This window comes from Pinus tabuliformis, chromosome 4_2 (genome assembly GCF_031772625.1).
Source record: "Pinus tabuliformis cultivar Carrire ecotype Pingquan chromosome 4_2, CPIR1, whole genome shotgun sequence".
Lineage (NCBI taxonomy): Eukaryota > Viridiplantae > Streptophyta > Pinopsida > Pinales > Pinaceae > Pinus > Pinus tabuliformis.
Window position 1 is genome coordinate 125,723,944 of NC_142304.1, and position 14,737 is coordinate 125,738,680.

Genomic DNA, 14,737 nt, shown 5'->3' on the forward strand with positions numbered 1-14,737 from the left:
ACCCACATAAGTTTTGAAATGCTTAAGAGACTTGACCAGGACATAAGCTTGCTTTTCCATGGTATTGTACTTTAATTCGAAATTTTGAAGCGCTCTACTCATGAAAGCAATAGGCTGCGCGTGACCATTTTTATTTTTTTGTAACAGGACACCAGCAATGGTATCTTTAGAAGTGAAGGAGAAAATCATGAAATCCTTGGAGTAATTGGGACTAACTAAGATAGGGGCTCTTGCAATAGCGCATTTGATTTCCTGAAAAGCCTTTTTGCCGTCTTCTTGCCAAACAAATTTTACATCTTTCTTTAGAAGACTTTGAATAGGCTTAGCTACTTCTGCGTAATTTGGAATAAACCTTCTAAGAAAATTTGTCTTTCCAAGGAAGGACTGAAGGGATTTAAGATTATGAGGAAGAGGAATCTTTTGGATTGCTTCAATTCTTTCAGGATCAATCTTGATTCCATCTTTAGAAATGATATGGCCAAGTAATTTCCCTTCGGTTACTCCAAAAACAGACTTAGCTGGATTCAAAGAAATCTCGTATTCTCTACATCTATCGAAAACCTGCCTAAGATGATTTATATGACTGATACCATCTTTAGAAAATACAGTAAGATCATCTTGGTAAATTTCAATAAATTTCCCGATTAACCCCTTGAAGGCATAATCCATAGCCCTTTGAAATGTAGCCCCAGCGTTGGTTAATCCAAACGGCATTCTAATGTATTCAAAAGTACCCCATGGTGTGGTGAATGTGGTTTTGTGACGATCTTCCTTTTTAACCCATACCTGATTATACCCAGAAAAACCATCTAGCAATGACATCATTCCAGAACCGGTTACTCTTTGCAACAAAGTCTCCATGTTTGGCAAAGGGTAATTATCTTTCTTACATGCTAGATTAAGATTTCGAAAATCGACACAAAGCCTTATCGTACCATTCTTTTTCCTAACAATCACCAGATTGGAACACCATGTCGAATGCCTTGTTTGAGCGATAATTCCTGCCGCAAGCATTTTTGAAAGCTCTTTCTGAACCAAAGGGGCTAACTTAGGATTAATCTGCCTAAGCTTCTGGTGAAAGGGTTTAGCATTTTCATCTTTTAAGGGGATAGTATGTTCCATGACATCTTCCCTATAGCCTTTTAATTCATCATAAGAAAATGCTAAAACATCTCGATACTCGCGAAGTAAATTAGTTAACTTTTTTCTTTCCTCCACACTAGTACCTTTACCAATTTTAACAATCTTTGGGTTCGCAGGAGTACCAATGTTTATCTCGAGGTATTCACCTGGGTCCATTTTATTTTCCTCTCTCAACTTCGTGGCATCATGATGATCAAAGTGTTGCTCTAAGGCAACCACATTCCTAGGAGTAGGATTTATGATATGCTCATGATTAAAAGATCCATCCTCCTCAGAATCTATCCGGAAATCTTCAAACTCATCTAGACTATCAAGAAAACGAATCACTTGCTTTTCATCATTAAAGACTTGCCAATGCTCTGAGTTATCTGGAACAGACGGTCTAAATATTACTTCCATTTTGATCTTATCCTTAATTAGCTCATCAGATAACTGGAAGGTAGTAGCAGCTACGGCAAGTTCATCCGCCAAACTATTATGCTCTCTTGGGATAGCTTCAAGGTCAAGGGCATCAAAGTGTTCCAAAGTATCCCACACAACATTTCGATAATTCCTTAATCTTTGATTTTTACATGTAAATTTATTTTTAAGCTGCATGATAATTAAATCAGAATCCCCCTTAATGCTAAGCAACTTAATTCTCAAAGATTTTTCCAATTCAAGACCCAACAGTAAAGCCTCATATTCAACGACATTGTTGGTTGCTTCAAATTCTAATCGATAGGCAAACTTGAAAATGTGACCAAGGGGAGATTTAAGCACTATTCCTGCACCTTTACCATGCCTAGACGATGCACCATCAAAGTACATGTACCAAACTTTATCATTGAGATCCTTAATCTTATCATCAGGAGGAATTATGAAATTAGACATGATAGCGTAATTCCCAATGTCAGATTGTTCTTTAATTATCTCGTTGTGAGGTCTCTTAGGATCTTCAACATGGAATTTTCTTTCGGGCTCTCTATTAAGTCTTACAAAACCATCACCTCTAGGAGAAGGAATCATAGCATATGACCAATTCATTTGAATATTTCCTCCTAGATCAGAGGCCCACTTTCTGGATAAAAGCATACCCTAGGCATCAGGCACTTCAACAACAACAATATCCATGACAATCATGATGTTTGGTGAACTGATAGATGAACTTGTAAATCTTTGATCAAACCATGCACTTCAATCTTCTTAGAATCCATGGCACATATATTATAGTAGGGTCTAGAAACTCTTAAGTTAAGCTGTTCCATGACCCTTTTAGTCATGACACAAGCTGATGCACCAGAATCCAACATGCAATTATTCAATTTATATCCATTAACCAACAAGGTGATAAAGAAAGGCTGGTGATCTTTGTTATCTGCATCTAAGCTTTGCAAATATATGGGAGCATCGTGATAGTCAACTTCCTGGGTCTTCTGTTGAGAAATATTTACTTGAGGACCTTGAATAGCTTTTAGTAACTTATCTCTTTGGGAAGGGATTTTAGCAATCTCGGAGACAGGAACCCAGATTTTCGCATTGTTAAACCAACTTCCCAAATCGACATCTAATCCAGAGTTTAAACCAGGGTTAAAAGTTCGAGGGGGAATTTGATTCCCGCTCTGATCTTTATCCCTTCTCTGATAGGTTAAACCTTTATCTCTAGCAATTTCCATGATTTGCTCTGGAGAGGGTTTTTCACCATATAACTTAGCCAAAATGTCATCTTCATTTTCAAGGTTATTTATACTAAAAGCTGACGAGGGATTCATAACGTCACGACTATTTTCCTTAACCTCCATCCAATCATCCATAGACAAAGGAAACTTGTTACCCACTACATTTATTTGATCACCTACCCCAAACATTCCATTATCTAAAATTCTTCTAACGATGGGACAAGTGGCCTCTTCATGAAGAGCATCACAAACCCGACAGTAAGGCAGAGCATTATCGACCAAATTAGTAAGCAGATTAGGAGGTCTCTGCTCACTAGATTGACCCTTCTTTTGCCAATTGTTATTTCTAGGTTGGAAATTTTGCGTTTGTGCTCTTTCCATTTGGACCAACCTATTCTGCAAAGTAGCTATCTCCTTATTATGATTAATTTCCATGCTTTCGATCTTTTGGAGCAATTTCTGAACAAGCTCGCTATTAGGCTCTTGAACTGCTTTTCCTTTAGGTTCTTTTAGTTTCGTAGCAGCCCTATCGAAACCTGGGATCTCAGACTTCTTAGATGCCGCCTTGTCCTTTTCAAGCTCTATTGCTAAGGCTTGGCAATCCCTATAATCATTAAGTTTAGCACGCCTCAATTCATAAGAGGGTTCAGGGCTAAAGGCATCAATGAAAAAGTCTCAAAGAGATTTGTCGGTAGGTTTATAATCTTGAGGTAATTCTTTAATAATATCATTAAACCTTTTGTTAAATTCTTCAACGGTTTCATTCTCTCTCTTTTTTATTATGCTAATAGCTTTCACGAGGTTTCTTCCTTCTCTCTTATCTCCATACTTTTCCTTAAAGGCATTAATGATCGATTGTAAGGAATTAAATGAATTCCGAGGTTTTTTTGAAAACCAGTCATGAGCATCGCCCTCCAAGTTTATAATAAAAAGCGTCATTCTAACATCTTCATGATCAAAATCAGCAGACCTTGCATACTTAGCCATCCATATACTAAAAGCTTTCAGATGTGAATTAGCACTAATCGCGTTATCTCCATGAAAGCTAGGCAACTTATCTATCCCAAGTGTTGGAAGATCATTGGGATAACCTTGAATGCTAGAAAAATCGCAAGGGGCATACATATCCATGATGTCGTGCCCAACCAGGGTAGTAAAAAGCAAGTGGATATCAGAGAGGGCTTCTTGTCCGAGGTTAACAAGAAGTGTACGAGAAGAGAGTTTGTGTAGTCGTACCCTGAGAGACCTTTTAGGATCAGGAGCAGGATTGCACAAACTGCTTGGATGTCTTCTAGTATACACTCTTGCAGATGATATATGAAGTGGAGTCGCCACTCAGACAGGAAGTGAAACACAGAAAAGCTTGAAAGGAAAGAGCTAAGGACGAGAGGAAAGAAACGAGACGAATGTCGAAGGGACTAAGGACAGAAAAAACTCTATCCCCGGCAGCGGCGCCAAAAAATGTTGTCGCACGGATTGTCTGGGCAGCGCGACAACGCTCAGACCGGGGGATGTCACCCTGATCCCCGATTTCTCCGTTTAGTCCGTTTCCCGAGGCTAAGGGGGGTAGACCCTATGGGATAAAGGAAGACCAACTGTGGACCAGTTGGGTTGGGAGACACAGCAAGGCAATTTAGCACCTGATTGATTTTAGAAATTAATGTACTAGTGCCTTATGGAGTTAATGATTAAATGATTATTTATTAAATGTTGCAGAAATATGAACCTTGTAAAACAATCATTTATCATCAAATAACCCAAGCAATGCAAGATATTCGATAAATGCACAATGCTTTAACAATGTTCCAGCAATTAAACTTCAAAAAAATAAAATGCTTTAAATGGCCATAAAATTTAAATGCTGATCAGTTACCACTTTCATATAGCTAACTTTAAATAAACATTTGAGTGCATTTAACTATAGAGAAATGGAACATAGATACCGCAAAAGACACCAAAAATGAATTTCCAATTTTCAGGTAAGCTTTTCAAAATTTTTAATTTTTATATTTTTAAATAAAACAAAACTAAACTAAGCAAAAACTAAAGTAAATGAAACTTAGAATTATTAAAACTAAACTAAACTAAATGAAATTTAAAATTGTTAAAACTAAATTCTAAAATCAAATAAATCTAAAAAAATCAAAGCAAAATATGAACCCATTAAAATCTAAAATTTAAAACTTTTTATGATTTTTTAATTTTTAATTTTTTATGATTTTAAAATTCTAAATTTAAAATTTATAAAAAACTAAATTCTAAAAAAAAACTCATATCTAAATCAAAATAAAAAATTTAATCTAGCCTAAAACTAAAACAACATACGCATATATCATAATAAAAATACCTACGCTAAACCTATACTAACCAGCATACACACATAAAAAGAAAATAAAATAAAAAAAATAAGGTTCGATAACCCTTACTCACGCACAACAAAACGTCAAAAGAAAAGAAAAATGTGCTTTTGTGTTTATAGTTGTGTGCAGGCTTGAGGAACGCTTGGACGACGGTAGCGGAGGAAGGGACAAGTCTAGGCACGGAAGTTTGATGGAGCTGGCAGCTGAATGGAGGGACTGCGAAGTGGGAAGAGCAACGTGAATGAGGAGCAGAGAAGGAGAAACGAATCTGCAACGTTTTGGCAGTGACGGAAAGGTGGCACACAGGCAGCAGCGTGAACAGGGATGAGAGAGCTGCGTGGAATGAGTTTGCTGCAGGGATACGTGGAAAGGGGCGTAGTTGCAGTGGTTTTGAATACGCAGTGAAGAGGGAAAGCCTCGTGGTTCAATGGGAAAGCCACAGAGAGGGACGCAGGTAGCAAGGGATGAAGGATACGGAGGATGGACGCTGGCAGAAGCGTGATAATGGAATAGCGTGAAAGGGACAAACGCTTGGCAGAGAAATACGTAGAAGGGTTACGGATTTGGCTGCCTGTGCGTGAGGAGCAAGGCAATGAGTAGCATGAATGCTGAGAAGTGTGGAGAGCAGAGCTGCGTGGGGGAGAGAAAATCTAGCGAGTGGGCAGCTGCAAGAAAAATTTGCGGATGATAACGTGCAAGCAGAAAAATACGTAGAAGGGTTACGGATTTGGCTGCCTGTGTGTGAGGAGTAGGGGAATGAGCAGCATGAATGCTGAGAAGTGTGGAGAGCAGAGCTGCGTGAGGGAGAGAAAATCCAGCGAGTGGGCAGCTGCAAGAAAAATTCGCGGATGATAACGTGCAAGCAGAAACCTGTGCGTAGATAAGCTTGACAGAAATAAGGGAGACAACGGAAAGATGGTAGCAATCCAGGAGCTTCACTCAGCGTCCCTAAAATTTTTTTTTTGAAAAAATTTCTTGGAAATGAAACCCTAGAAAACAAATAGCTTGGACAAACCCTCGACGTTCTTAAGAAAATTTGAAAACTCGTTGAAGATCATCCCTGCAAAATGATGTTGAGGCCAGATCTTACCCTCCACGGCCTAGATCTGGCTTCAGGACAAGATTATATCCTCATTTCCAAAACCTGTAACAGGAAAAGCATAAGTACCCAAAAATAATATATGCAAGGTTTAAAACTAAAACCCTACAGATCAATTACAATATTTACAGATTTACGACTCTAAATAGCTAGATTTGTCAATAGTCCACAGAAATATTTTCAGAATTTTAGATTTACTATGAGATACTTCAGAAAACTTTTCATGCATTCAAAAGATAAATTTAAATGATAAACCCAGGATCAAAACTGGCTGGGCTCTTCAAGAAAATGCTTTTTGGGAGTTGGCTGGTTCAGTCGAGAACTTCCCCAAATGCCTGTTGATCTTTACAATCTAGATTTCCTGCACAACTCACTTCAACTATCAATAAAGAGGGAAAAACAATACTAAAATCCAAATCCAATGGAGATACCTGCCATTATTTTCAAAAATTCTATTACCATTCAAACCTTAGTGAGTAAACAAGATACCTGTGTTCAACATCACTCTTCATCAAGTTATTACCAATCGCTGAAAACAAATTTATGCAGAAAAATGAAACATCTTACAGCATTTCAGAAGAGTAACACCAGCAAGATTTCAACCCCAAAGTCTTTCTTTATTGCACAAGAAAAAGATTACAAGAGAGCTTTCTTCAGCACAAGACTCACAGATCGAATGATTTCAAATGACCCCTAACACCCTATTTAAAGGAAGAATTCCCAACGGTTAGTTCGAGTGATCCATGTCAAACTAATCTCGACCGTCAATGTGGATCAAAATCCCTTTAATCTCATCCGTTGAAATTTTAAATGCATTTTAATATATTAAAAAATTAAAACTTTGCATTTATTTTCTCAAAACTTTGACTTATTATTATTATTTTTTTAATTTTTTAAATTTTATTATTTTATTATTATTTATATTTTCTATTATTTTTATGTTTTTTAATTTTAAATTTTTATTTAATTTTATATTTTTTATTTTTAATTTTATTATTAGTTTTTATTATTTTTATTGGATCTTCGAACTTAGCCTTTGGAAAAATTACCTAAGACCTAGGACTTATGAGGGGATAAAATATTTTCTAACCCTCAAGACACTTTACATCATGACTTTTACAATTTTACATCTCAAGGGGGAAAACCCATTTGACATAGACTCTCATAGACCACCCAGTTCTGCGACAGAAATATAATCTAGCAGATCAAGCAATTTGTAATAACCTAACCAAATAGTTAGAATTATTTCCAAATTACTTTTACACATACTCGAAGCACACTAGGATTCCCCTAAGATTTTAATGACAAAATTCATTCTAGCTTTGGGGTTAGGCTGAAAGAAAACTCTGCCGATCATGGATCGGTGAGACAAAAAACTTTCCGGAACGTAGATTATCACTAAAAAATTAGGTTTGCTTAGGCAATTTACATACATGACACAGATCTGCTAAGATTATTTACAATTTACACATGCAGACTAGGTTTACAACATAACATGATCGAGTCGACGATGACTGTGAAATGACACGGATATATCGATCAAGCGCTATCCCTTTTGCGAAAAAAGGGGGTGTACTGCTATGGGTAGTTGACACGTAATGGTCAACATAGCACAGGAGAGAAATAATCATCACACACATCTACATAGTTATTTTTGGACAAATATCCCTGGAAAAACCTAATGTGGGAAAATCGGTGCTGCAGCTGAGGGTTTGTATTATTAAGCAATAGTAAATCTGAGTACAATTCGTTGGATGCCCAACTGGCTATCTGGTACAGAGAGAAACTGGGCAAAAATTATAGTGAGATGATCTCACCTTGTCACTGGAAGAATCGACATTGATCTGCATTGGAGATGAGCCTCTACATTGCCTTTGCGTAGTCTCTACGCAGTTATGCGTCACTCCCACACAGTCACTGCTTCACTGCAGTTGGCACTGCGCTGCACCTCCTTCTGATCCTCTGCTGGCTGGAAACTTCAACTCTTAGGCCTCCCGGTCTCATACCTCGACTTCTGGATCTGGAACTCGACTTCCCTTGCAGAATTTCGATCTCCTTCTGAAGCTCTGCACTGTCACAACATAGCTCTGCGTGGCCCTGCATTAGATTTTGGACGTCTCTCTGCCCTCTTTGTCTTGTACTCTCCATTCTAGGAAAACTTCCCTCTGGATACTATCCCTGCCCCTCACTGCAAGAAATCACTTCGAATTTCTCTCTGGCAGCTGCTGCGCTGCTCTCTTCAGACATTCGATCTCTGATCTCTTACTCGATGTGATTTCCAAATGTCCATCAAGCCTCCTCTTATAATCCTTCAGTTGAGAACCAGCAACCCAGATTAGATTCTAATCAATGACTCAGATCATTTTGGCTTGATCCTCATATTCTTTTAGAAGTTTCACCCACAGTTTGATTAATACCCTTTAATTATTTTAATTTCCGAAGTTTAGACTTAGGCATCCATAAAAAATAATTAATTATTTTAATAAAACTGTCTCCGGGTGGAATTTCCCAAAACGATTTCTGGGTATTGTGGAATATATGTGTTGAAGCCTCTCTGCAAATTTTGAGGCTTAGAGCACATCCGATGCTACTAGAAATTGACATTGACATCCCTGAACTATAAGAAGAGCATGGAGGATTCTGTAAGAGATATTCTCTTGGCAAAAATGTGAAGAAACCTTTTACAAGCAGTGACACTAGATCCAAGGAGATTTTGGATCTCATACATTCTGATGTTTGTGGACCTGTTACCCACCATTTTGTGGGTGATATCCCTAGGAGATTTTTTTTCTCCAATACGGTCCTCAGCCGACAGCCAACAACCCCTTGCAGGCACCAGCATTGCACCGTTTCTCCGCCACCTGAGCTAGCCATGTGGTCCCTCGCCCATCTGCCATGATCGTATGTTTGAAGGTTGACCTCTCGAACCTAAAGGTATGCCTTGTCATTTGGTAATTGAGTATTGTAGTTTGCTTATCATGGACACTTCTAGGCATGGATTAATGGGGGGATTCGACGGAAAGAATGGGTTAGGTATGTGCCCTTGTCCCCTAGACCCCTTTTGGATATTAACCTTGCATTCTAGTCCCATGGGATCTCTTTTACTGACTACTTGGCTTTAGGGATGGTATTTCATGGGAAACCCCGATTTTGGTTGCGTGGTCCCATTCCCTTATTCACTTATATTACTCTCTTTCCACTTATTATTACCCCATTCATCATTTCTCCCACTTGGGTCCACATTCCTCCACTGGGTCCACATAGGATTAGCTTGCCCCTTCCCCTTGTGTACACCTTGGGTCATGGTCTAGGATGATGCTCGGAGGTTGATGCAGCTAAAAATAAAGATAAAAGCATATTTGGCCACATTCAGCAAGAAAATGTACTACAAAATGCAAAAGATGGCTGGGACAAACACATTTAGCACGTGGGCAAAAGCCAATACATGAGCTCTACCCCATTATCATAGCCATCACCCTGGTTCCTACAGGTTCTATGAATCTCCTTCATCATAAATGAACCCATGATTGTCCCAAACCTTGGTGGGCAATGAACCGCCCTATCTTAAAAAGGGGTATCCACTACTACATCTCACACATCATGCTCTTACCCCTTGAGCCCCGAGCATATAATTAAAGAAAAATCATAAAAAGGCAAAAGGCATATAAAGAAGGGTGGAAAAAATCTTGACTAGGACTGCCAATGACAAATAGAAATAGCAAATACAAAACAACTACAAGGTAGTAGGTAGCTCATCAATCATCAACATTAGAATCAACATCACTGTCATGGTCACCACTACTCTCCTCTGCATCCTCTTCCTTTGTATCCAATGTAATCTCTGCATTTGCTAGTGTGGAGGATGACCCCTCAAGAGTATCACTATCATCAAAAGTGACAGGCTCTAGCATTGGCTCATTAATATCCATGTTGGCCAATGCCAACTTAACACTGCTATCCAAATCCATATCAGCAGGAAACATGCTTCTAAACCCTTTGCTACTTGCTCTTGCACACCCACAGCAAGAGAGACACATTACAATGAAGAGAAAGCGGCCCAAATCGGGCTTTTAGAGAGTCGTGGCATGCTTTTTGAGAGGGACACGTGCCCCAAAATCGTGACACGCTTCTTGGGAGAATCAGATTCTCTAGGTCCACGAATCCCTCGTGTTTGGATATGCTCAACCCATGAATTCGAGACCTGTCCCTCAAGAATTGTGTCCGACACGCAAAATTCGGGACACGTTGGGGGGAGAGGGGGGGATGAATACGGTTTCATAGGTGCCTGGGAGGCTGTGCGATTTGCAGAAAAGAAGCTGTGGGGTTTTCCTAGTTTGATTTGATCAATAGTGGTGAAGATAAATTTGCCGGAGCTTTCCCAGTGATAGAAAAACAGTTTATGTAATTTCTCAATAGCAGATTTTCTGAAGATTAATTATAAAACCTTCGATCTAAAAATTGGTTTTCCACATACTGAGTTTTTCTAGGGACATTTGTCCAAAAGTATGTGTTATTTGTGTGTTTGGTTTTTTGTATATCCCGCTGCAAATATTATTTGGTGAATGGTGCTATTCATGTTTTTATTCATTAATTTTAACTGATAAATTAATTTTTCTCTTATAAGTAATTGGAATAATTAACTGAGTCAATAACAACTTCTGGGTAGCAGAAATTTCACACTAGAGCTTCCTAACAAATTCTCCAATAATTCCTCACTGGTCCTTAAATCTCCTCCCTTTTAATAATAAATACCTCCAAAAACCATGGGTAATACCAGGGGTCAGTTTATTTCCCATAAGTGACATTTTACCTCTTTTATTTACTTATTATTTATTTTATTATAGTGCCTCTGTTTTTTCTTGTCAATAGCCCATGGTATCTGGATAGGCTATGACTCAATCTCCTTTTATTTCTAAGGGTCAGAAAGGGACATTACATCAGCATTTTACATCATTAGCACCATAAACTGACATACCTAATATTCTCTATCCTCACAAGCCTTAAAGGCTGGAAGTGTTACAGTTTTTAAAGTGTAGCCTCAAAAACCTCAAATAGTATTTTTTGGTTTTAAAAATCTTGAAAAATTCTATTGCATTCTCTCTGTTTAAACTCGACTAAGTTAATATTACCTACAGTATTTCGTCGATAGTTCTGATATTCCTTTTCCCCTGCTGCTTTAAAAATGGAACCTTTTATGATTCTCTTTAGTTTTGTCTGTAAGTTGTTGGGCTCAGTTGAAAATAAATGATAAATAGATAGTTTAAGAGTTAAAAGGAGACCGTTTAGCTTACATTTTTCTTGTTTTATATGATGTGCAGGCCAAGTTTGTGGCATTGCTGGTGCTTGTGCCTTGGGCAGTTGGTTTTGTTTTTCATGATTATGCCTTGGTGCCGTTCCTGAACAGGTTAAAACATAATTCTGTTTGTTCTCAAAATTTTCAGTACATTATAAGCAATTATCTTTGAATTGTGAAAACACCCTACTTTTAAAATACAACCATGCAGAAGTTGTTTCTTAATAGTGTGTATTTTTCATTTTTCATTTTGAAACATGCAATTGGTGCTTATGTCATTCTCTGTTTATTTTACTCTCTGTTTGCTTATACATCTAATAGTGTTTTTCCTTCTTTTTCCAAAGTCTTGCTCATTCTGGTAAAAATGAAGTAACATGGGTGGTTTTTCATTTGCTATTTCATTATCTGATTGCCATATCTGGTTGGTCAGTGTTGATGTTGCTCCGCATTTTCTTTCTGTTATGTTTTATAATTTCTAAGGTGGAAGCTACATGGATATAGTTTATGGTCACAGACTAAGTATTTTCTGACTTTACAAATACTTTCTTCTTAGATTCATTAAGAAGACGATCTGTGTGGAATTAAGTTTGCTTTAAAATTCAGTCCTATCCATGGTTCTTTTTCAGATTTCTTGCACTGGGAGAGTTTATTTTGGTATATTTTTTTCTTGACAGGTATGTGGAGCTTGTGCCATTTGCAGCACAATTGCTTGACGTTAGAAAAGATCAAAAGCTTGAGATGGTAGAGACCTTGAAACATGAAAAGCTACGCTTGCATTTTGAAGCAGAAATCCGTCAAGCTCCTCCCCCTTCCGATGAGGAGGTTTGGGAACATATGAGGCATAAAGCGTAGGCATCCAGCCTTATTTAATGTTTACATGGATAGAAAATTGAATATAAATAGAGTCTGTTATGTTGTCAATCCAATGATAACCAGTGTTGCAAACCTCATGTTAGTGAAAATATCAGCAAGGATCTAGAAAAGATAATATTGACAACATCGACAAACATATTGGCAAAATTAAAAAATACAAATATATTCATTTTTTTTCAAAATTTTAAATGTCTAAAGCAACAAGAAAATCAAATAAAGGCATTACCACATAAATATGAAAAGAGACTGATAGATAATAATAATAATAATCAATTTTAAGCCTGGTCATGGCCAAGCCAAACACCTAATTGATGTGTGAGACCCCCTTGTTTGTGAGACAAGGTACCTGCCTCTGCCCAACAATTTGATTGCTAAAGTCTATAGAGGTGCACATACTATACCCCCCTCTGGATTTGAACATGTGACCTCTTATGAGGAAGCACATGTTCTTAACCGTTAGGCCCATTTTATAATATGTATAAATTGTCTAGTTATCCATCACACATCAATATTGAATCATGTCCTGAGTCCTGACTCCAAAGTCTCAAAATATTGCCAAAAAATATAATAAATGTATCTCATCATCATGAGTCATCTATAATGAAAATAGATAAATAAACTAGTGATTCCCTCTGCCCCTTTTATAGGAAGAGGTAATGGGTCTAGAAATGGCTTTTCCTTTGTAGGAAGAAGGCCCTGGGGCTGGCATTGAACTTTGACATCCTCTAGAAGAAGAAGTAGAAGCTAAATCTGACGTCCTCTACTGGTTCTACTACTAAGTCCAATTCGCGTTGTCAAAGTCCATTTCTCATGTATATAGCAAGTAAGGGTGCATATAACCAAAATAACACCTAGTGAAATCCATCTTTGAACCAAAAACACATCAACAAAGAGGCGATGCTATAAAAAATAACTACATAGCATCAAAATCATTGCCTATATTGGGATCCTCATGATTAATATTACCCTCTAAGCATTAAATAAGATATAAAAAGCTTAACATGCCAAATCCGTGATTTTTCTTGAGTGAAGGGTAATTTTTTATTGGGGTCATGACAAAGGAGTTCAACAATTAATGCCACCAACACTGAGGTATATAAAGGGTTCGGTGCTCTTGATTAAATGCCAGTTCCATACCTTCATACATGGTGGGATCAAATGGAAATGCTGAATTTTGAATGAGATCTAAAATTCTACTTTCTCCATATGAAATCCAATGAGATTGGATGTAATATCCCCAATTTTGATTTTCAGCATTAGAGATGAGTTTGGGGAGAGGACGCAATTCTGGCACCAGGACTTAGGAGGAAAAGAGAATATTGCGGCTCTAGTGGAAAGTGGGGACCACAAGAAAGAGAAATTCGACCCAAGGAGGGAACTCGCACTCTTGGAAGAGAGAGGAAAGAGAAGGGAGTGCAAATTAGGAGAGAGAGAGAGTGGGGACCACAAGGAGAGAAGGAGCCACGAATTATAAATAGAGCAAGAGGCACTCATTTTGGTCATTCATTCATCTATTCAGAAACTTGTCTTTGACATAGCACGCTTGAGCGGAAGCCAAGTTTGCAAGTGTTGTTTAGCACACGAGTGTCTTCGAGCAAAGATCTCAACCCTTGCTTCGGTGGACTTCGAGTGCTAGCCCAAGGAGGGAGTTCCATCCTTTTTCGATTGTTCCAACAGTGGGAGTGCGAGTTTGTGTGGAGGAGACACTAGCAGCAGTGCAGGGACTGCACAATGCTTGGAGGAGACACACTTGGGAGTTTAGGAGTGAAGGGAGTTTGGGCCTAAAACTTGAGGTGGAGTCCGGGAAGTGTTGTGGGGGCTTTTCCAGCATTTTGGCGGAGCAACAAACGCAACATCTGCTACAGGCTACATCTTTTGCTTGTGGAGGAGGGCCAAGCATTTGGGGTCAGTTTTGGAGCGTCAAAACTAGGACAAACCCTTTCTTGGTTTTTCTAGGTTTTTGACAAGGACCTCAAAAATAATTTGGCAAAATTTTCTGGGCAGATTTGAGGGGTCAAACAGGGGTCCCAATCTAGGTAGCAACTAGAGGAGCTAGGGGAAATTTGGGCCAAAATTCCGAGGTCAACATTTGGCCAATTCCTTTGTGGGTTTTTATGGGTTATTGGTGGAGAGGCTGGGGTTAATTTCCCAGAATTTTCTGAGCACCGGAGGAGGCCCTAACATCAAATATTCACACCAGTAGCGTATTTCTGGGGAGTTTAGCGCAAAGCCAGAGATAGAGAAACAACATATTTGAGGGGACTTCTTATATATTCATTTGGGCTTAGATAGCTAACCTTGAGCAAACTCA

At 38.3% G+C, this 14,737-nt stretch overlaps 1 protein-coding gene across 1 annotated transcript in view; it reads left to right on the forward strand.

The window, feature by feature from the left end:
- The window catches only part of LOC149168568 (protein DAY-LENGTH-DEPENDENT DELAYED-GREENING 1, chloroplastic-like), a 281,952-nt gene that overhangs the window by 37,890 nt on the left and 229,325 nt on the right, over positions 1–14,737 (forward strand). Inside the window, exons 2-3 of the mRNA XM_089428314.1 lie at positions 11,579–11,664; positions 12,228–12,401. Coding sequence (XP_089284440.1) covers positions 11,579–11,664; positions 12,228–12,401 — 260 coding nt within the window. The remainder of the gene's footprint in view (positions 1–11,578; positions 11,665–12,227; positions 12,402–14,737) is intronic.